Below are 24,330 nucleotides of genomic sequence, written 5' to 3' on the forward strand. Positions count from 1 at the left end.
GATTTTATTAACCTCTAAGGTTGCCCCTCAGCCTCCTACACTCCAAGAAAAAAGTCCCAGCAAATCCAGCCTCTCCTAATAACTCAAACCTTCCAGTTTTGGTAACATCCTTATAAATCCTTTTTGTATCCTTTCCAGTTTAATAACATCCTTCCTTTATTAGGGCAACCTGAATTGTGCACAGTACTCCAAATGTGGCCTCCCAACTCCTGTACTTAATGCTCTGGTGGATGAAGGCAAGTATCCCACAAACCACATTCCACTTCGCCTACACCAGTTTTTCTGTCATGCATTTGACCTCTAATCTGATATTCCCTGTGCCAATTTGCACATGGTTCAAGTAATAATGCAAACCTTATGTCCTTTCAGATTCTGTTCTTGACACTTAGCCTCTCATACTAACTATTCATAACCTCCTCCATGTCCTATAGGTCACTGACACTGCAAGGACCCTTACACCTCCCACTGCTAGTTCGTCTCCAGCCTTGAGCAAATATTCCAAATCGTGTTGCTGCTGCGGACTTAGAAAAGTCCAGGTAACTTTTACTCTTCACCAAAGTGTTATAGTGTCCATTGTTGAACCTCCAAACTTGCTACACATGTTTGCTCTGCACCAAACTGGCAATCAGGAATTCCCACATAATGCAACTACATCACCTGTCCTGCCATCTTTAATGACTTCTACGGAGCTTCTTAATTATTTTACTCAATTTTGTGTTTTACTATGTTTTTGTATGCTTCATTGACCTTCCATGAGGTGCTATCCAATGTGGAACCTAAGGAATAGAATAAATCTTCGTCACTTGCTAGATACTTGTCAAATAACCAGCTTCTCTTATAGCAGAGTAAAAACCAATTCTTGAGGCTAAAAAGATTGAGGAAAAGCAAAAATAACAAAACACCTTTTTCCCTTCCTCCCGTGAACTCTCTAAACAACTTAACTTCAGCGATCAATCTAAATTACACACTGTGCAACTTAGTATTAAGTTGATTAGTATGCTAAGAGAAAATACCAATTTGACACACTTAATGAGGATCTAGATTCAACTGTCTTTTCATTTAAACTGCTCTTTCACTGGAAGCATTGTTAATACCCTACTTAAGGAATTGGAAACTACAGAATTTAATGCCATTATAAACTAAATTAGATTCTGTAGTGATTGGAACCAGTTTGACCTTGTTGACTACAAGGTCATTAATTGTGTTTGTAAACCTGGGTCAGTCAGGGAAGCCCTAACCAATATAACTGGGATATTAGAATCTCCTCAGTTTGGGCGACTGACTCTGAGCTGGCTAGCTACAGCCAGTGTACTGTGCACTAGTAAACAGAGAGTCGAGAGTGTGGTGCTGGAAAAGCACAGCAGCTCAGGCAGCATCCAAGGAGGAGAATCGATGTTTTGGGTATAAGCCTGATGAATGGCTTATGCTTGAAACGTCGATTCTCCTGTTCCTCGGATGCTGTCTGACCTGCTGTGCTTTTCCAGCACCACACTCTCGACTCTGACCTCCAGCATCTGCAATCCTCACTTTCTCCTATTAAATAAAGATTGACTTAGTGACAGGGTACTGGCCTCTGTGCAGTTATTTCAGATTCATATAAAACAAAAATTAAGGCTTTATTACTCAACAACTGCATGTACTCAATCCTCGGAGTAATGAGCTCATTTTATTAGTGTATAAATGGTCCAGCAAGATGTAGTGAAAGAGGTAATCCAGGCATTGTGAATCCAGGCATCACAAATCCGAGGAGAATTTGGCCTTATGCTAATCACAACTCACTCTTTAATTATTAATTAATACATGAATGCAAGAATGTTCCAAAACATTCTTGCATTCATGTATTAATTAATAATTAAACTCGAAGCAGAAATTTAGGGCTGCCACTTTACAGCATAAGGACCTTTTGTAGATGAGCTTTATGTTCCTGCAAAATAACAGATTTGAGTTATAAGGAGAAGTTGGATAGGCTGGGACATTTTTCCAAGGTAAAAACAAGGACTACAGATGCTGGAAACCAGAGTCTAGATTAGAGTGGTGCTGGAAAAGCACAACAGGCCAGGCAGCATCCGAGGAGCAGGAAAGTCGACATTTCGGGCAAAAGCCCTTCATCAGGAGTAGAGCCTGGAGTGTAGGAGGCTGAAGGGTGACCTTATAGGGAATATAAAACCATGAGAGGCATGGATAAAGTGAACAGCCAAGTTCTTTTACCAGGGTAGAAGAGTCCAAAATGAGACGGCACAGGTTTAAGGTGAAAGGGGCAAGATTTGGAGGAGACCTAAGAGGCAACTTTGTCATGCAGAGGCTGGTGCTTGTATGGAATGAGCTGCCAGAGGAAGTGTTGAGAGGAGAAAGATTTGAAAAAGACATGATAGGCAATTTTTTTTACACCGAGGGTGGTTCGAGTGTGGAATGAACTTCCCGAGGAAGTGGTGGATGCGGGTCCAGTTACAACGTTTGAAAGACATTTAGCTTAGTACATGAATAAGGAATTGGAGGGATATGGACCAAGCACAGGCAGGCGGAACGAATTTAGTTTGGGATTATAGTCGGACCAGTTAGACCTAAGGGTCTGTTTCTGTACTGTGTGACTCAATGACGTTGTTGTTCTGAGTTTATTAAAATATAAACTTTTAAAATATTTTTCTTACTTTTCTGTGTCCCCTCCTCTCTTTGAATTAAATCAACTTCACTTTCTGTCTCTGATTTGAATCTATTTCATTCTATTGGTTTCTCCATTGTTTGGGTTTTCTCCCCCACAATTTCTAATTCCCTCTGCTTAAGGAGTTGGACTCATTGTTCACCAAGTTTCTAGATGCTCCACTGCCCTTGCTGGGCCAGCAATTTGCAGCGCCATGCCTTACTGAGCTGAAAAATTCAACACAAAGTCTAATTTGTGGGGCCATACCATGAGGTGTGGAAGATCTGAAAAATCTGGGCTAATGACTTCAGGTCAAGCTCAGCTTTACATCAGTAATGATTCCCTGCAGCAAGAATTAAGCGCTTTAAATCAGGAGAAAAAGCAGTTCAGAAAAAAATTAAATGTATCAACCTAACAGAAAGCATTATTTTCACTTTCCTTCCATTCTATTTTGTTCACAGAACATCGAAACATGAACACAATTCAAATGTGACTCGACTTCAAACGTACCCCAGCGACTTTAATTAAATTTTGTATGTTTGGAGGTGGAAGGTACAATGTAAATGCAAGTCCCTATTTTCATTAATATTCAACATCTGCGTAATTCCACAAATATATTTTAATGTTAATGCATCACAATTGTCCCTCAACATAAGCCAGTGGTAGTTTCATTACATAAATAACATGTCCTTAAGATAAAACTTAAATAAAAAAAAAGTCTTTCTACGAAAGAGGTACAATATTCACCTTGTCAGGCCTCTCTGAGTTTTCTCTCACCACCTAACTTCCCAGACCAGAACAATACCTCGCAGATCAACTACTGGGCCTCTGAAAATGAACAGAAGATTATCATAGCAGCTCAGGGTGAGTGAAACCCCAGCTCACCTCCATCTTTCTTTGAGGAATTGTTTGAGATGGGAGCCTCAGTGTGAGGCAGCGTGGGTAGTGGTTTATGTCTGAGATGTGATGTGGGATCTTGCTTGTTAAATTAGGAAACAGAGAGGATTAGTATGCAAACACCAGCAACAATAATTTGCAGCCACAGATTGGGGAAGTTTTTTGCTTTTCTTCTGATGGAGTTTATGAAACTCATTCCCCAATTTGTTAGCATTGTCAATCTTCACTTTCGTTAATATATAATTTACTGGAGAGTATTAAAGATGCCATATTGTTTATGTCATGCAAGAAAGCATGTCACTATGAGGATAATAAATAATGGACAGGAAACCCATGTTATTTTAGATTATCAGAATACCATAGAATAGTACTTTAGCCAAACTACAAGAATAACAATATTTAGGGAGAATAGAGACCACAATCTGTGATTTTACATTCCACTGTTGGTCTCTCGTTATATGTGGAAACTGATTCCAATTCATCGAGAACGTCTGTGCCTGCTACCAGTTGCCTGTCAAAAGAAAAGATAAAATTTATTTCAGGAAAGTTTTTATTCTGCAGGAAAAGAATGAATGAATTGATGGCTATTTAAAGTAATTCATGAACACTATCTGAGAAAATCTTCACATATCTCTGATGCCTTCTTAGGTAAAGATACAGGGAAAATATCACTGTGGATCTTGTCTATCACTTATTCTTTCACCTTCTGTCACATGTTTTTCAAAATTCATTCATGGGGGGTGAGGTTTGTTGGCCATCCAACTTAAATCAATGGGCCGAATGGCCTGCTTTTACATTTTAGGGATTTTAGGATTCCTAATTGACTTTGGGAAGCCACTGGTGAGTTGACTTTCTGAATCATTGCTGTCTATGTGGTGGTGGTAATACATCTACAGTGCTGTCGGGGAGGGACTTCATGGATTTTGATTCAGAGACAGTAAAGGAGCAATGGTCTAATTCTATGTCTGGATGGTGTGTGACCTGGAGAGGAATTTGCAGCTGGTGCTGTATCCATGTGATTGTTGTCCTTGACCTTTTCATTACCTTGTGGAATCACTACAGTCCCACATGCATACATAACGCTAGTGGGAAGACAAATACTGACTCAGCAAAATGCTAGAACAATAAAAGGTTCAAGTCAGAACAGTGTGCAACTTGGAGAGGCACTCTCAGGTTATGCTGTTCTCAAGTGGCTGTTGAAATCGTTCACATAGAAGCTGACATTTGGGAAGCTGCTGCCAATAGACATCATGGTCATTGTTCTCCATTACAGTCTTTCTTGACTATCCTCTGTTTTCTTCACATTATTCCAGTGAGCACTCATGTAAATTTTGCTCTCGTTATATCGAATTTCCATTCCATTTCTATCATTCGCAACTTGATATGAAACTAATCTAATTCTTTTCCCAGTTCTTCAAAACTGAGTAGTCCCCATTCTCCCACAATCTTTACTTTCCATGATAACATTGCAATCTTTAAAATGCAGGAATGGGATCCAATAATTCCTTCAATTTTTATTTACCACATCTTCTGTTTCAGTCTTTTCACATTTGGACATGCATTATTGGCCATGTACCTATCTGTGCCTTGGTTTTTGAATTAAAATATAAGCTCACTCCTTTAAGTGAGTGAACGCTCTTATACCATAAGCATTAGATACAATAGGCGGAAATACATTTCTTTATAGCCAAGTGCAGAAGTGAGTATAAAAGTAGGAGGATTCCCAATTTTTTCTACATGATTGCATTCTTCTCAGCTCACTGCACAGCCATGCTTGGGTAAAACGGGAAATTTTATGGGTAGGCTAAAAACCATCAGGACTTTCTGGATTTCAACAGCTCGGCACCATATTTAAAAGGAACTGGGACAGTACTTCACTCTCTGCAATGCAGCAGCATCATTCAACCTCTGCTCATCACCCCCAACCAGCCCAGAGATGTCAGTAAAAAAGCAGCAGGAAGGTGATGGCCTAGTGGTATTATCGCTAGATTATTAATCGAGAGACCCAGGTTTGAATCCAGCCAAAACAGATAGTGTAATTTGAATTCAACAAAAATCTGGATTTGAGTCTAACAAAGACCATGAAACTAAAGTCTTGTAGGGAAGGAAATCCATTTTCCTTGCTCGGTCTGGCCTACATATGAATCCACAGCAATGTGGTTGACTCTTAATTGCAAATGTCCTCTGGGCAATTGAATACTGACCTGGCCAGAGATGTTCATGTCCCATCAAAAAGGGCCACATTTCACAATGATTCTATAAAGGCAATAAATATCAAAAAAATAAACCTGAAGGTGGTGTCTCAATGCAAGGAAACTTGTAATCAGGTGGATGAATTAACTATGCAAACAGTTATTAATGGATATGACGTAATTGGGATCTCAGAGACCTGGCTCCAGGATGACCAAGGATGGGAATTCAATGTCCAGAGTTACTCAATCTTCAGGAAAGATAGTCAGAAAGAAAAGGGAGGTAGGGTAGCATTGCTGGTAAAGGAAGAGATTGACGCAATAGTAAGAGGGGACATTAGCCTGGAAGATGTGGATCAGTATGGGTGGAGCTTCGGAACACTAAAGGGAGTAGACATTAGTGGCAGTTGTGTACAGACCGCCAAACAGTATTGTGATGTTGGGGAGTGTATCAAACAGGAAATGAGGTGCATGCAGTGAAGCTACAGCAATTATTATGGGTGACTTCAATCTATGTATTGATTGAATTAACTAAACTGGTAGCAATGCGATGGAGGAGGATTTCCTGGAACATATGAGGGATGGTTCCCTCATCTAATATGTCGTGGAACCAACTAGAGAGTACGCTATCCTTGACTGGGTATTGTGTAATGAGAGAGGATTAATTAGCAATATTGTGGTGTGAGATTCTTTGGGGAAGAGTGACCAAAAAATAGGGCAAAAATCTTCATTAAGATAGAGAGTCACACAATTAAATCTGAAACTAGGATCCTGAACTTAAAGAAAGCTAACTTTGATGGTACGAGGCACACATTGGCTGGGATAAACTGGTCAAGGATACTTAAGGGTTGACAGTGAATAGGCAATGGCAGACATTTAAAGAACACAAGGATGAACTTCAACAATTGTACATCCCTTTCTGGCATAACAGTAAAACAGGGACGTAGATCAACCATGACTAACAAGGAAAAGCAGGGATAGTGTTAAAACCAAATAGGAGGCAAATAATGAGTGATGAAGACAAATATTGGTCCCTTGCAATTAGAAGCAGGTGCATAATGGACAACAAGGAGATGGCAGACTAGCTGAACAAATAGTTTGGACCAGTCTTCACGAAGGCGGACACAAATAATCTTCAGGAAATGCGAGGGGACAGAGGATCAAGCATGAAGGAGGAACTGAAGGACATCCTTATTAGTCAGGATATGGTGTTGTGGAAATTGATGGGATTAAACCCCAATAAGTTCCCAGGGCTTGCTACTCTGCATCCCATAGTACTTAAGGAAGTGGCCCTAAAAGTAGTTGACATATTGGTGATCATTTTCCAGTATTCCGTAGACTCTAGAAGAGTTCCAATGGACTAGAGAGTAGCTGAAGTAACTCACTCTAAAAAAGGAGGGAAAGAGAAAATGAGGAATTATAGGCTGGTCAGCCTAACATCGGTGGTGGAGAAAATGCTGGAGTCAATTATTAAGGATGTAATAACTGAGCATTTGGAAAGTGGTGACAGAATTGGTTCTAGTCAGCATGGATTCACTAAAGGGAAATCATGCTTTACAAATCTTCTGGAATGTTTTGAGGTTGTGACCAGTAGAGTGGACAAGAGTGAATCAGTAGATGTTGTGTATCTGGATTTTCAAAAGTCTTTTGACAAGATTCCACACAAGAGATTAGTCAGGACAATTAAAGCTCATGGTATCAGAGATAATATATTGACATGGATAGAGAACTGGTTGGCAGATTGGAAACAGAAAGTTGGAATAAACGGTTCCTTTACAGAGTGGCAGGCAGTGATGAGTGGGGTGCTAAAGGGTTCAGTGCTGGGAGTCTACCTGTTCACATTATACATTAATTATTTGGATGAAGGAATTGAATGTAATATCATCAAACTCACAGATGACACTAAGCTGGATTACAGTGTGTGTTGTGAGGCTGCAGGGTGACTTGGACAGACTGGCTGAATGTGCAATACATGGCAAATGCAATATAATGTGGATGAATGTGAGGTTATCCATGTTGGTTGCAAAATCAGGAAAGCAGATTACAATCTGAATGGTGGCAGTTTAGGAAAAGGTGAGGTGCAACAAGACCTGGATGTCATGGTGGAACAGTCGCTGAAGGTTGGCATGTAGGTGCAACAGGCAGTGAGGAAAACTAATGGCATGCTGGCCTTCATAGTGAGAGGATTTGAGTACCGGAGTAAGGATATCTTGCTGCAGTTATTTCGGGCCTTGGTGAGGCCACACCTTGAGTATTGTGCACAATTTGGTCACCTAGTCTGAGGAACGACATTCTTGCTACTGAGGCAGTCCAACGAAGGTTCACCTGACTGATTCCCAGGATGGCAGGACTGATATACGAGGAAAACACTGGACCGAATGGGTTCGTACTCACTGGAATTTAGCAGAATGAGGAGGGATCTCATTGAATCATATAAAATCCTGATGGGGCTGGACAGCCTAGTTGCAGGAAGGATGTTTTCAATGTTGGGGAAGTCCAGAACTAGGTGTCACAATCTAAGAATAAGGGGTAAGCCATTCAAGACTGAGATAAGAAAGAATTTCTTCACTCAGGGTTGTGAACCTGTGGAATTCTATCCCATAGAAAGCTGTTGGGGGCAATTCATTAGATATACAGAGAAGCCTCAATTATCTGGCATCTGATTATCTGAATTTTGAATTATACGGCAAGAGCACAAGGTCCCGATGCTTGGCTAAACTATGTTACCCGGCATTCGATTAACTGAAAGAAATACTCCCCGCTCATGTCCTTCAGATAATCGAGGTTCCTCTGTATTCAAGAGAGCTGAATGTGGCCCTTGCAACTAAAGGGAATCAAGGGGTAAAGGGAGAGGGCTGGAATGGGATACTAAGAACGCATGATCAGCCAAGGTCATACTGTATGGTGGTGCAGATTCAAATGGCCGAATAACCTACTCCTGCAACTATCTTCTAACTTCTAATATTTCATGAATGAATATATTTTAAAAAGGCACCACCATTCAGTAATGCCTCCCTAAAGGATCTCCTAAAGACAGTCCGGGGAGCAGTTCTTTTCCCTATGTACGGCAGTCGGAAGTCAGCCCCACAGATGATAACAGAGGTGATTGCAGACATCAGAGTTCATGGGGATCTCAAGAGAATCTTATTTCATCTTTTTCATTATAACTGGGAGATGCTGCACATCTCAGAATGTCTCACCAAAGGCTTGCTTGAGAAAGGACACAAGCACAAAGGATGGCTGTTTGAGTTGAGCCTCCCTATTGAGTTCAGCCCCACTTGGTTGTCAAGGTCAAGTTTACTGGTGCCAGCCTGTGTGGCTGCATCACGTGGGCAGGCTTGTTGGCCTGGTCAGGCTTCACAACTTCAACATTCAACATCATCGAGCCAGACTGCATATGGTTGAAACGTCTCTTGAGCTACTGAACATCGAGAGGCTTCACCCTTTTCACTGTAAGCATTTAACTCCATAAGTCAAACTGCATATGACTTTGACGCCTCACGAACTGATCAATATCAAGATGCTTCCCCTGTTACACTGTGAATGCAACAGTTTGGGATTTGAATGAGTATTCACAGCATGCTGATGCATAAAACAGGATCCTGACAATGAAGGGTGGAAAAGCTAGTTCACCAGAAAAGTTTGGAGAACTTATCAGCAAATTCCCTAACCTATCATGGAGAAGCTGAATTTTGCCTCCCACACAATTAAGGTTTTCTGCCTGACCTTCTAAAAGCTCCTGGGAGACCTGGAAGAGAACGCCCAACATGTGCCCATGAGTATTTGCATTTGTCTGTTCATGTATTGTGTGAGGAATGTTCAAGACAGCAGGACAATTCTGTGAACTTGAGACTCTCCCAACTTGAGATAAGAAACTTAACAGAAAAAATTTGATCTATCAGATCTTTCATTAGAAATTAATTTTTCACAGAAAAATGTGCTAAAGAATAGTAAAACAAAAAAGTGACAAACTTCAAATTGAACAATATAGTTAACCATGGACTTATAACCAGACTGGGGAAGAATTTCATTGTAGAGCACTGTGTAACACAGGCATAACTCAATTCTCTGCCAGATAGGGACTCCCCAGTCTGCTCTCTGAACAGAATTCTTCAAAATAACACTGTGGAACATTTCCCTCACTATGTTAAACCAGCAATGTTCAGACAAAAGTGAGGAAAAAACCTGAAATACCAACCCAAAAGCCACAAACTTGGTGTTCATCCAAAGAGTTGGCTGCAGTGTGATATAGAACTGGCTTCCATTCGTATGCCGTCCCTTGTTAGCCATCCCAAGAATTCCTCTCTTGCAGTGAGAGATTGCAAAGGTCTCATCTAATAATAGAAAACACATCCTGGATATGAGTAAGTATTTTGATAGTGATCAAAACAATGCCCATTTGTAAGGATACTGAAAGCTAAGGTCCATACCCATGAGGACAGCCTCAACTGTGATCTTGGGTTCATGTCATGCCACATGTGACCCCACCATACTGTTCTGTGTAAACTCTTCCTTACTGTTCTGTTTTGACACCATCATCTTGATAACTTTTTTATCTCTCTACCTTAACTAGTTTGCATAGTTTTGGATCGGTTGTTACTTTGGTTAGATGCTTGTCATGCAACTCTTCGACCTATCATGTTATTCCAGCCATTTGGTTTGTCTCTGGCATTATCCTAATTTTCACTTTTTTTGTAATTATTAATTGGATCATAGGTCACCTCTTCACTTTCTATTCAGCTGTTGCCACTTTACTCAATCCGTCTGACACTTTGGAACACCTGAAAAGACTTTCCTCACAACATTTGTATTTACCTTTTGACACTCTTAATTACCTGAAATAATCTCACCATTATTTCCCTGCATAAGAATTCTGTGCCTGTGTGCTTCCCTCCATTTCACCCGATGAAGGAGCAGCGCTCTGAAAGCTTGTGCTTTCAAATAAACATGTTGGACTATAACCTGCTGTCATGTGACTTCTGACTTTGTCCATTTCAGTCCAACACCGAACCTCCGCATCATTTGTAGGGAGACATATATTTTATTTGGAAAAAAATAAACTGAACATGAAAGTTTGGACAACCATGTTGCAATGAAAGAATCATTTTTTTAAAACAACTTAAAGCAGTTCACTCATTGGTTACATAAAAACATGTAACGTTGGCTGAATCTGGACTTTGCTACTTTTGATTGGCTGGCACCAGGTACTTTTGGGTTGAACAAAAAAGAAACTGCCCAACAACAGCTTTTGGATTGGCTTTAAGGATTGACTTGTCACAGAGCTCTGAGGAGAGAGAAACTGGGCTCTTAGACCTGCAGAAATCAGAAAGCCAGACCCTGCCCTCTCCCTCTGAGAATTAAAAAGAAATAAAACTCAAAGACTCTACAACACGTAAAACTTCTAAGTCAAGTAAAGACCTAATCCAACTGACCAGCTACTGGATTGAGGACTGCCACAGTCAATAATAGTGTGGTACCATTGTTAAAAAATCAAAAGTACTGGGAGAAAGTCACCTCATGCCACCCCTGGGATTTTTAATTCACAGATTGTGTTCCTTCTTGCCTATATATTCTACTCTCAATATATTCTTGAATATTATTTGTCTTGGAGAAAGTGAGGGCTGCAGATGCTGGAGATCAGTCGTGAGTGTGGTGCTGGAAAAGCACAGCAGGTCAGGCAGCATCCGAGGAGCAAGAGAATCAACGTTTCGGGATAAGCCCTTCATCAGGAAAGAGGCTTGTGGGCCGAGGGGGCCTAGAGATAAATGGGAGGGGGGGGGAAGATAGCTGAGAATGTGATAGGTAGATGAAGGTATTGTTTGTCTCTCTATCTGGTCTATTTTCTTTGTGAATGAATGTTTGGATTTAAAGAGGGTATAGTTAAAGTTGAATGCTGGGTTAACGTCCAGTGTGGAGTTAAGGAAGGGAGGGAGTTGTTTTCTCTCCAAAGGGCAATGGAAATATTCAATAGTCAGTTTTCTTTCTCTGGGAAAATGTAATAGAGTCATAGTCATAGAGGAAGAGATGTATAGCACCGAAACATCAGTCCCACTTGCCCATGATGACCAGATATCCTCAATTAATCTAGTCCCATTTGCCAGCACTTAGCCCATCCCCCTCTAAACCCTTCCTATTGATATACCCATCCAGATGCCTTTTAAATTTGTAATTGTACCAGACTCTGGCAGCTCATTCCACACGTGCACCAACTTTTGTGTGAAGAAGTTGTCCCTTAGGTCCCTTCTATATCTTGCCCCTCTCATCCTAAACCAATGCCCTCTAGTTCTGGATTCCCCCACCCCGGGTAAAAGACCTTGTCTATTTATTCTATCCATGCCCCTCATGATTTTATAAACCTCTATGAGGTCACCCCTCAGCCTCCAACGCTCCAGGGAAAACAGCCCCAGCCTATTCGGCCTGTCCTGTAGCTCAAATCCCTGGCAATATCCTGGTAAATCTTTTCTGAACCCTTTTAAGTTCCACAACATTCTTCTGATAAGAGGGAGACCAGAATTGCACACAATATTCCAAAAGTGGCCTAACTAATGTCCTATACAACCCGTACTATAAATACTTCTCCCTGAGCAGCGAGAATCCAAAACTCTCCACTTATGTGTACTCCATGTAGTGACATATGTCTCCCTTACTGACAGGGATAGTCACTATACAAACATTATAGATAACATCCCGCATCACACTCTGTAATAATGCTTCCACTATAAAACGTTCTTGATGTTTTCTTTTTACCTTCAAATGTTTCTCCATAAATAGATATTCCACCATCTCCTCTACCTTTGAAAATGTCTATGGTTTTGGGAAGAAAATATCAGAATAGAAGTCAAACTTATAAACAGAAAAGGACAGAGTTTAAATAATTCTACTCCAAATATCATAATTGTGATTAGTGTATGGTACAATTTGCTGCTTTCATACTTCTGGAATTAATTTTACTCATGCCATAGATGAGACATGTGAGATGTAGCTGTTTACAATCCTGGCTACTTTAACATGTGCAGATTTATGGTGCTTGGTGGAAAAAAACGAGTAGCTTTTGATTCTCACCTCCTCCTTGAATCCAGGTACTCTTCACCAGCCTATGAAATATACTTCCTTGGTAAGACAGCCGAATGTTTGTAGGTGAGAAACCTACCTCTCCTGTGCAAAGTGCCTCAAAATTTCTGCACGTCTTTGGACAGACATCTGTAAAAAGCTATCAATGTATAATCAATTAGTATCAGTACTCTGTTTACTGACTTTATAACTGCAATTACGAATATGTTTTTCTCTCTGCAAGAAATAAAGAATTGCGTTCACATAACGCATTTCATGACTTCAATATGTCCATTTGAGAAGCCAGACAGAACCTCAATTTCAAAAGCAAAAACAGAAGTTGCTGGAAAAGCTCAGCAGGTCTGGCAGTGCCTGTGAAGAGAACTCAGAGTTAATGTTTTGTGTCCGGTGACCCTTTCTCAGAACCGGAACCGGAACATTAACTCTGATTTCTCACCACAGATTTTGCCCGAACTGCTGAGCTTTTCCAGCAACTTCTGTTTTTGTTTCTGATTTACAGCATCCGCAGTTGTTTTGATTTTTTTTTTAGAACCTCAATTTAGTGCTTCATCAGAAAGACAAAATCTCTGACAATGCAGTGTTCCCTCAGTTTTAGCCTCATTCATTTGCTCAAGTCTCTGAAATGTGACTTAAAGCCATGATGTTTTGAGTCACATCCAATATCAAGATCTTCATGACCTGAACCATGGAGACCGTGAAACGAGCTGGTTAATATTAAGATAAATGATCACACTGACACAATACTGAGAGCATTACATTTTGACCTGGCATTGCTGCCTTAATTCAGTGACCTTTATTGAAATGATTATCTATACATCGGATAGGTTCAAGCTCAGCAGCAATGGTTTCAGGTTACGCAACCTGTCAACACCTTATACACTTTGATTGTGAAGGATGGACATCTGATTGTTGCTCTCATTCCTGTGGAACTATACTCTAGGAGGATCAGGACCTTCAGAATACGAGAGATAATGAGGGTGGATGTTGTCTGAAGCTAGGGAGAGGACTAGGTAACAACCTTTCACTACATTCCTTACCTCAAATAATAATCTCCCAATAGGTTTCTGATCAACGGAAATGTCCATGTAAACAAATGTGTGCTGCAGAAAATAGAGACAAAACATTAGACTAGTTGAATTGCCCTACGTCGAAGAAGATAACCAAGTGTTTGGCAAAGGACAATTTGGCCTGTTGTAGAAGTGATCATTATCAGTGAAACATATGGAGAGATAATCTAAAGGATAACTCAAACTGATTGCTGCCACATCAAAATGTCTGCAGCATTAAGATGGATTGAAAACCAGATAAGAAGCTGTTTGTTTGAAGTAATTGAAACAACAAAAAGTGACTGTCATTCTCGCAGCCAAGGATTGGTATAACTAATAGAACAGAACTGTGTTAGGTTTATCACAGGAGTCACACAGCTCTGAGAAGCCCCCAATGCAGGCAGTTGAGGCTTTGAAATGGAAGACATTTCAAGAAAATAGGATTAGGAATGGACAATGAAAAATGCAAATCCTGGAACTCTGGTAGGGAAAGAGGAAATGTATTGGAAAGGTAAACTACATGGATAACATTTGACTGCGATCTCAGTTAACGACCTTAGCACAAAGGTTTAATTTTGTGTTTTAGATGCTAATCGACCCAAATTACATATTCAATAGTTTTTAATTCCATGACCTGGAAGGAATTTAGATGTTTTCTTGAAATCATAGGAATAAGAGTAGGTCATTCAGCCCCTCAAGCCTGTTCAATGAGATCATGGTTGATCTGTGGTCTAACTCCATATCTCTTAATACCTTTGCTTAACAAAATTTATCTCAAATTTAAATTACTAACATATCCTGCATCCGCTGCCAATTGTGAAACTGAGTTCCAAACATCTACCACCTTTTGTATCAAAGTGCTTCATAACATCTCAGGATCCTGAACAGTCTGGCCCCAATTCTCAGATGATGCTCCTTAGTTCCAGAATCCCCAACTAATGGAAATAGTTTATCTATCTTGTCTTTTCCTGTTCATATCTCAAAGGCTTTGATCAGATTACTCCAAATCTTTTAAATTGTAGAGAAAACAGGCCTAAGAGAATGTTAAGGTCTCTCCTGTTGCCTCTCTACTTCTGGGATTTAAACAGCATCAAACCCAACGGAATCATTCATATTGAGTAGATTTTGGTCCTCTTTTATTTTTATCATTCTGATTTTTTTCAATCTTCAGCCACGAATGGGATGGCCACTGCGGAGAGGGGTTTGCTCTGTGTGTCCTGGTGGTATAAAGAAAGATTGATATTTACCTGAATGTCCTTTAGGTAATCAGAATAAAAATCTTCAGCTATAGCATCATACAGAGCTTTCGGTCTGAAATCTACGTAGCCAAATTCATTTTCTGCCCACTTGAGGAAATCTTTCTCATCTCCAATAAGCTGGCCATTGATAAAGCACATGACATGGGAGGAGAAGCCCCACATGTCACCTTTGAGCTCCTGTAAAACAAGAACTGCTGTCTTTAAGTTCTGAAAATATGATATACTCATCGTTAGATCGGCACCACCTTCATCAACTCTTAATTTGATAAACAATTATTCAATGCTTGAATGTGCACTGATGCACATTTCTCTTGTCATTTTGAGTATCAAGTCATCTAATTGAAGTAATGTATAGAGCATAGATTCTCAGAGCAGAGAAGGCCATGCAACCTATTGTATAGTCTCATTCTTCACAGAGTCACTCTACCAGATATCAGTCAGAAACAGCTCATCCTATTTCACATACTTCTGCTCCCACACTTTTCCTTCCCTTCCCATGACCATGATAGGACCTCCCTTGTCCTCATCTTCCACCACACTAGACTCTGCCCTTCAGTGGACTATCCTTTGCTCCAGTGTGATGCTATCACGAAAACACCTTCCACTGTCAGATTTCTAAAGCAGAGTCAAAAAGTGTGGCGCTGGAAAAGCACAACCGGTCACGCAGCATCCGAGGAGCAGGACAGCCAACATGTCGGGCATAAACTCCTCATCAGGAATGGGGGGAAGAACCCCAGAGGGCTGAAAGATAAATGGGAGTGGGGTGGGGATGTGGGGGGAAGGTTGCTTGCAAGACAATAAGTAGATGAAGGTAGGGTATATGGTGATGGGTCAGAGCGGAGGGTAGAGATTTCTAAAGTAACCAGTCACTGTAACATCCTCGTCCACTCCTCAGTAACCGTCAGCACTACCTCCCTTTCCTACGGCACTGTCCTGTGAAAGCACAGGAGACATACCACCCATCCTTTTATCTTTTTCTCTTCAAGACACCAGGAACTCTCACCGATGCAGAACCCTGATCTTTTCCTACTTCTTTCAAATTGGTATATTATATTTGCTGCTCACATTGTGGTCTCCTTTGTGCTTTGTTAAATGTCTTATTAATGGCACAACTCACCCATATTTACTTTTTTCTCTTGTTAATCTTCTTTTGTATTTTGGTTTCATTACCACTTTATCTGGCCTTGCAACATAAAATCTTTATCTTTCAACCTCTCCTGTTCTGACCCACTCAGAGACCTCCCCTTTGATTTTCTTGGCCCTTGCTTCCATCCTTGCACTTGCTTAAATCTATTATATTTTAACTTTTCCTATTTAGAAACTTTCACTCAGATGAACAAATATGAATTTGAAAACATTTGTGCATTTACTCCTATTTAATTTTACTATTACAGTTTTAAAAAATTAATTCATGTAATGTTTGTGCTGATGGCTAGGCTAGCATTTATTTCCCATCCCTAATAGAGTCAAGCACATTGCTGAGAGTCTGGAGTCACACGTAGGCCACACCAGGTAGGGACAGCAGTTTCCTTCCCTGAAGGACATCAGTTGGACCAGGTGGGTTTTTTTTCCTGACAATTGACAATCGTTTCACGGTCATCATTAGACTCTTAATTGCAGATTTTTCTTAAATTTAAATTCCACCATCTATCATGGTGGGTTTTGAACCCAGGTCCCCAGAACATTACCTGGGTCTCTGGATTAATAAACTAGAGTTCTTACCAGGCCATTTGCCAAGCAGGGAAGTTGAGGAAATTTAAATTCAATTAATTAAGTCTGTACTCGAAAAATATATCAGCAATGATGGCCATGGAATGACTGGACTGTTTTGAAACCCATCCAGTTTTAAATAAAATCTCCATTCTATCCAGGCCTTTAAATATTCTGTAAGATTTAATTAGATCTCCCCTCATTTTTTTAAACTCCATTGAATTCAGATCAAGAATCCTCAACTGCTCCTCACATGACAAGCCCTTCATTCCTGGGATCATTGTTGTAAACATCCTCTGGACCCTCTCCAATGTCAGAACATCCTTCATGATGAAGGGCTTTTGCCTGAAACGTCGACTCTCCTGCACAGCCTGACCTGCTGTGCTTTTCTAGCACCACAGTCACAACTCTGATCTCTCGCATCTGCAATCTTCACTTTCACCTGGTTGATTCCAACTATCCTTCCTTATATACAGGGCCCAAAACTGGTTACAATATTCCAAATGTGGTCTGACCCAGAGACTTATAGTCTTAGCAGTATATCCCTGCTCTTATATTCTAAGCCTTTTGAAATGAATGCTACATTGCATTTGCTTTCCTGTCAACTGAATTTGAATCTGAAACTTCAGAGACTCCTGAACTAAGACTTCCAAGTCCCTTTGTGCTCCGAAGCCTTTCCCCATTTAGAAAATTGTCTGTGCCTCAATTCTTCCTCACACCTTCCTACATTGTATGCCATCTGCCACTTTCTGCCCACTCTCCTAGCCTGTCCAAGTCATTCTGCAACCTCTCCACTTTCTTAACATTACCTGCCCCTCCACCTACTTGGTGTCATCTGCAATCTTAGCTACAATTCCCTCAGTTCCTTCATCCAGATCATTAATATATAACGTGCATAGCTATGGTCCCAACACTGACTCCTGTGAAACTCCACTAGTCACTGGCTGCCATCTTGAAAAATACCTCTGTATCCCCACTCTCTGCCTTCTGCCAGTCAGTCAATTCTCTATCCATGCCAGTACCTTGCCCCGAACACATTGGTTCTTATCTTATTTAGCAGCCTCCTGTGCGGCACCTTCTCAAAGGCCTTCAGGAAATCCAAACTGATCACATCCACTAACTCTCCTTTGTCTAACTTACCTACTACCTCCTTGAAGAATTTCAACAGATTTATCAGGCATGAGCTCCTCTTGATGAAGCCTTGCTAACTTAGCCCTATCCACATACTTCCAAGTACTCTGCAAATTCATGCTTAATAATGGACTTTAAATCTTACCAGTGACTGATGTCAGGTTAACCAGCCTCTAGTTTCCTGTCTTCTGTTTCCCTCATTTTCTAGTCCTCTGGGACCCTCCCTGATTCTAATGATTCCTGAAAAATCACCACTAATGCTTCCAAAATCTCCTCAGCTATCTCCTTCAGATCTCTGGAGTGTAATCATCTTGGCCTGGGTGATTTATCCACCTTCAGACCTTTCAGCTTCCCCAGCATCATTACTTTAGTGATGGCCACTACACTCTCCTCTGCCTCTGCCCCCGCACCCCCCGACTCTTGTAGTTCTGGTATGCTGTTGGTGTCTTCCACATATTGAAAACTTATGTAAAGTACCTATTCAGTTCCCCTGCCATTTCTTTATTCTCCATTACTGCTTCTCCAGCCTCATTTCTCAGTGGGCCAATGTCCAGTGTTGTCCCTTTCTCATCTTTTAGATACCTGAAAACAACTTGCCATTTTCTTTTATACTTTTAGCTAGCTTACCTTCATATTTTAACTTCTGTCCCCTATTGCCTTGTTCTTAAAGGCTTCCTAACCCTCTGGCTGCCCACTAATTTTCACCACATTGTATGCCTCATCACACATTACCAACTCTAGAATTCCCTGCTTTCTTGTTGGCTCTAGATAAATACCTTCTTTTTCTGAGTTAAGTACATATCCCAGGCAAATTCCAGAAGTGGGCATATGACTGGCTCAGCCATATGGGAAGGATATGTCCGTTTCAGCTCCTATAAGAAGGAAAGATTTTCTTAAAATTTGTCTTTTCTATCAGTCTTTCATCCCACAATGAGAAGAGTGCCATATTCTCAGATGTGAATGTTTTAATTAAATTAACTTAAATTAACTTATAGGGAAAAATTGTTTACATTCACATAACCTCCTAAGATCAGCTTTGAACTGCCTAGTTGAACTGCCCCTTATGCACCCTCAAATCAAATGAAATAGTTCCTTTCTGTACTTAATAAAAAACATTAATTTCCTTAAAGACTTCAATTAGATCACCCCTTATTCTTCTACGTTTAAGAGAATATAAATTTATATTATGCAACCTCTTCTCATAATCTAAGTAAAGCAAAAAAAAACTGCAGATGTTGGAAATCTGAGACAAAAACAGAAATTGCAGGAGAAACTCAGCAGGTCAGGCAGCATCTACAGAGAGAGAAAAGCAGAGTTAGTACTTTGAATCCAGTGATCCTTTGTCAGAACTGATATGTTATAACTTCACACATAAATCATAATTTGTCACTTACCCAAAGTAATTCTGGTTATCCCAGACCAGAGTGCCAATTATTGTTACAATCTAGTTTGGGAGAAATAACCTTTATTTTTAAAGTAGACAAAAGTAAGATCGAAGGGCTTACTAAAACAATAAAGTCACAATATTCCACAGTTTTGAACAAACAACTATACTTTACAAGTTAGAACAGTAACACAATCTACAACTTAATCCAAACACCCAGAATTAACATGTGGCAAACAGAAATATCTTAGTGTGAATGGACACCCCACAGTGCATATCAAATATCAAATTTGACCAAGAAAGATGTCACAGATTTCTCAGTAACACCCCTCCAGACATTAATGGCCCAATGTGTCATCAAATCCTTAGTAAACTTCACAAAAGATTACAATTCTTCATTTTGCTTATCTGGCTTTGAAAGAGTTCTCAAGAGCTATGCATTATTAACTGCCTCAACAAGTATCCCTGCTTTAGTTGATCACCTTCATTTCCTGGGTTCACACTCCCCTGGACTTTAAAAACTGCACTCCATATTTATTCACTAACAACACCAGCTTTCGTTAATGGCTATCCCACGGAGTCTCTGACCCAGACTGTATACTTCAATTGTGTTTTCAGCAACACAGATCAGCAGTTCATTTGCACAAGGAGCTCACTCCCTTTTTCCTTAGACATCCCTGAGCCGCAGCTACAGAGAGCAGTTCAACTGTTTTCGATTTTGCACTGGATCCCCAATGACAAAGGGTTAATATTGTCTCGCCTGCAGTGAAGCTAAACATCAGCACCTTAACATGAAGAAACCATTTCTCTCTCTCTCTCTCTCTCTCTCTGTGTTCCACAGTTTAATGACCTTAGTCCTTGCCTGCAATCTTTCGAATTCCTCTTCTATGAACTATTGAGTGACCCATTAAAAACTTTAGAACAAGCAAGGCCTCTATCTGAGGTACAACTGAATGGTGCCTCTTAGGAACTCTAAAGCTCAGTTTCCTCTGAATGTTACTGCCCACAAATAATGTGGACTTGCTTAATAGGAAGGAGCTAGATAAAACGTGAGAACTTCATCACAATGCACTGTGTAGCCTCAAAGACCAATGTGTCCTGAGTGGGTGGGGGAGGAATGCACAAAACGTAATGGCCTTTCAAAGTGAGATCTGACCAGAACTTTTAGAAATAAATGAACCTCTAACCCTTTGTATTTCAGATTCACTGAGATATAATTTGACATTGCATTCTTTTTTTTTAAGCTACTTTTTGTCATTGTTCAATAACGAATAACAATTTTAGCAGCATGGTGGCTCAGTGGTCAGCACTGCTGCCTCAGTGTCAGGGACCTGGGTTTGATTCCAGCCTCAGGTGACTGTCTGCGTGCAGTTTGGACATCCTCTCCATGTCTGCATGCATTTCCTTTGAGTGCTCAGGCTTCCTCCCACAGTTCAAAGATGTCCAGGCTAGCTGGATTAGCCATAGGAAATGCAGAGTTACAGAGATGGGATGGAGGATTGGGTGTCTGGTGTGATGCTCTTTAGAGGGTCAGTATGGACTCAATGGGTAGGATGGCCTGCTTTCCCCATTGTAGGGATTCTATGATTTTTTATACAAGAAGAGACCTACATCATATGAACATAAAAACAAGAAACAAGAGTAGGCCATGCAGCCTTTTGAGCCAACTTCACCATTTGATGAGGTCTGGTTTATCTAATTTTAACTTTAACTTCACATTCCTGCATTTCCTGATCACCTTTCATCGTCTTGATAACTAAGACCTATCTATCTCTGTCCTAAAACTATTTAAGGATTCAATATCCTTTTCCTTTTGAAGGAGGAATTTCCAAAAACTCTGAACCTTCCGAGGAAATGAAAAGTTTTCCTCAACTCTGTTTTAAATGGGCATCCCCTTATTTTTTAAACCCCAGTTCTAGATTCTCCCACAAGTGGAAACACCTTTTCCACATTCACCTAGTCAAGTCTCCTCAGGATCTTAGATGTTTCAATTAAGTCACCTCTGACTCCTGTAAACTCCAAAGAATGCAAGTCCAGCCTGTCTGTTCTTTCTTCATTCCAGGTATTAGTCTAGTGAACCATCTCTGAATTGCTTATAATAAATTAACTTCTTGCTGTATGGTGACCAGTACTACACATAGTACTCTAGATATGGTCTCACCAATGTCCTACACAACTGAACCTCTTTAATTCAATTCCTCTCACAATAAACCAATAAACATTCTATTGGCTTTCCGTCTGCTCCTCTACAGTTCCCAGCTATTCATCATTTATCTTGATTTGGACTAGAGTGGATGACCTCACACTTTCCAGAGGTAAAGGACACTATCACTATGCCACAATACCCTCCAACTAGTCTGTCTTCCAACTCTTAACCAATTCCCCACCTATATTAGTAGATGTTCACAATCCCACATCATAAATTTTTAACATCTTCTTGTATGAAATGCTATTGGATGCCTTCCAGAATCTCATACAAATAAATCACTTAATTATTTTAATCACATCCTCAAACATTTATCTTTACAAATCCATGTTAATTGAATCCCATCAGCTCATGTATAAATGTTCAATCACTCCCTTCCAAACAAAAGCTGCATATAACCACCTCCTACCCCCACTATAACAAATGTTAGCTTACTGTGATATCTTAGTAACTCTCTACTACTTTTCTTAAACAATGGAGTTACTTTGGCAATTTCCAATCCAGGAGAAGGATTTCTGAATCAAGTGACTTTTGGAAGATAATTTCTAGAGCACTTGTAATTTCTCACTTTTTAAATATCCTGAGCTGCGAATCATATGATCTTGATGTTGCATCTATCTGTAGCTTCCTTATTTTTCCACACTGTATTTTAAAATTTACACTAAAACTAATAAGTTCCTCCTCTTGATTCATTTTCCATTTTTTGAACATTACTGTAACCTTAGTTCTCACAGTAGAACAGATTTGATGAAGTGCAGTGCTGGAAAAAGCACACCAGGTCAAGCAGCAACTGAGGAGCGAGAGTTGATGTTTTGGGCTTAACCCTTCATCAGGACTCTCCAGCCACTTTTTATCGCCTCTGACTTCTCCAGCATCTGCACTCCTCACTATCTCATAGTAAGAACAGAAACTAGTAGAAAGAAAATCTTTAGCAAACCTGTCATTTTGCAATTTTAAATTATAATACTTGGATACAATATAATATCCAATATAATATTGGATCACAATAAACACCAGGAATGAAGTCTTTCACATGTATTTGATATTAGTAAGTTAGTCAAATAGCAACATTTACAGCATCTAATGAAGGACAAACACGTGGCAATTAGGTCAGAGCATAGGTGCTTTGCTGCAGTAGAGGGACACAATCTAATACTAAGAAAACATCATTTCTCAGTTGTTTCTACTCGAATGTGGGCATTAGAACTTAGAACGGAAAAACGACACTAGTATGACACACTTTACAGTAAGTAAACTTGACTTAGTCAGAATGTCATGGCAATTTTAAATGATCAAATTCCCAATTCAACAAATTTTAGAAACATTGTTGTGAATCATTGTGGGGCATTTTATCATGATAAAGATACAAGGAATATGAATTGTTTTAATATAAATTTTATTTCTAAAGTTTGAGAATTCACATATCAAACGTAGTAATTAAGCATTGCCTTTCACAGGTCATTTAAATATGTGAGGTCAGAAATAAGGTTTCAAGGTCGCCAAAGTTCTCCGGCAAGCTGGAAGGTGGTTTGAAGTGTGTCTACTTCAACACCAGAAGCATCTGGAATAAGGTGGATGAACTTGCAGCAAGGGTTGGTACCTGAGACTTCGATGTTGTGGCCATTTCGGAGACATGGATAGAGCAGTGACAGGAATGGTTGTTGCAGGTTCCAGGGTTTAGATGTTTCAGTAAGAACAGGGAAGGTGGTAAAAGAGGGAAAGGTGTGGCATTCTTAGTCAAGGACAGTATTACGGTGGCAGAAAGGATGTTTGAGGACTCGTCTACTGAGATAGTATGGGCTGAGGTTAGAAACAGGAAAGGAGAGGTCATACTGTTGGGAGCTTTCTATAGGCCTCTGAATAGTTCCAGAGATGTAGAGGAAAGGACAGAAAAGATGATTCTGGATAGGAGCGAGATTAACAGGGTAATTGTTATGTGGGACTTCAACTTTCCAAATATTGACTGGAAATGCTACAGTTCAAGTACTTTAGATGGGTCAGTTTTTGTCTAATGTGTGTAGGAGGGTTTCCTGACACGGTATGTAGACAGGCCAACAAGAAGCGAGGCCACATTGGATTTGATACTGGGTAATGAACCTGGCCAGGTGTTAGATTTGGAGGTAGGTGAGTACTTTGGTGATAGTAACCACAATTTGGTTACGTTTACTTTAGTGATGGAAAGGGATAGGTATACACCGCAGGGCAAGAGTTATAGCTGGGGGATAAGACAATTATGATGCAATTAGGCAAGATTTAGGATGCGTAGGATGAGGAAGGAAACTGCAAGGGATGGGCACAATTGAAATTTGGAGCTTATTCAAGGAACAGCTACTGCTTGTCCTTGATAAGTATGTACCTGTCAGGCAGGGAGGAACTGGTCAAGGGAGGGAGCCATGGTTTACTAAAGAAGTTGAATCTCTTGTCAAAGGGAAGAAGGAGGCTTATGTAAGGTTGAGACGTGAAGGCTTAGTTTGGGTGCTTGAGAGCTACAAGTTAGCCAGGAAAGACCTAAAAAGAGCCAGGAGGGGGCATGAGAAGTCGTTGGTAGGTAGGATCAAGGAAAACCCTGAAGATGTCTATAGATATGTCAGAAATAAAAGAATGACTAGAGTAAGATTATGGCCAATCAAGGACAGTAGTGGGAAGTTGTGTGTGGAGTCCGTGGAGATAGGAAAGGCATGAAATGAATATTTTTTATCAGTATCTGCACTGGAAAAAGACAATGTTATCGAGGAGAATACTGAGATACAGGCTACTAGACTAGACAGGATTGAGGTTCACAAGGAGGAGGTGCTAACA

The 24,330-nt window shown here is 40.2% G+C and overlaps 1 protein-coding gene across 2 annotated transcripts in view; it reads right to left on the reverse strand.

Moving 5' to 3' along the window:
• Nucleotides 1-304: 304 nt before the first annotated feature.
• Nucleotides 305-24,330, reverse strand: part of ppil6 (peptidylprolyl isomerase (cyclophilin)-like 6) — a 52,801-nt gene continuing 28,775 nt past the window's right edge. The window contains exons 2-9 of one of the 2 annotated variants that reach the window (XR_015751955.1): nt 18,718-18,813; nt 15,089-15,277; nt 13,833-13,895; nt 12,787-12,934; nt 12,472-12,528; nt 9,923-10,058; nt 3,386-4,046; nt 305-776 (exon numbers count right to left, since the gene is read on the reverse strand). Coding sequence is in view for 1 of the 2 variants with exons in the window: in XM_087976301.1 (XP_087832427.1) it covers nt 3,935-4,046; nt 9,923-10,058; nt 12,472-12,528; nt 12,787-12,934; nt 13,833-13,895; nt 15,089-15,277; nt 18,718-18,813 (801 nt within the window). In the remaining variant the exon portion in view is untranslated. Of the gene's footprint in view, nt 777-3,178; nt 4,047-9,922; nt 10,059-12,471; nt 12,529-12,786; nt 12,935-13,832; nt 13,896-15,088; nt 15,278-18,717; nt 18,814-24,330 lie in introns of those variants that run through there. The other variant, XM_087976301.1, reaches the window with a different exon arrangement.

Source organism: Chiloscyllium plagiosum, unplaced genomic scaffold (genome assembly GCF_037043375.1).
Source record: "Chiloscyllium plagiosum isolate Xiang-an unplaced genomic scaffold, Cpla_swu_hap1 HiC_scaffold_3, whole genome shotgun sequence".
Taxonomy (NCBI): domain Eukaryota; kingdom Metazoa; phylum Chordata; class Chondrichthyes; order Orectolobiformes; family Hemiscylliidae; genus Chiloscyllium; species Chiloscyllium plagiosum.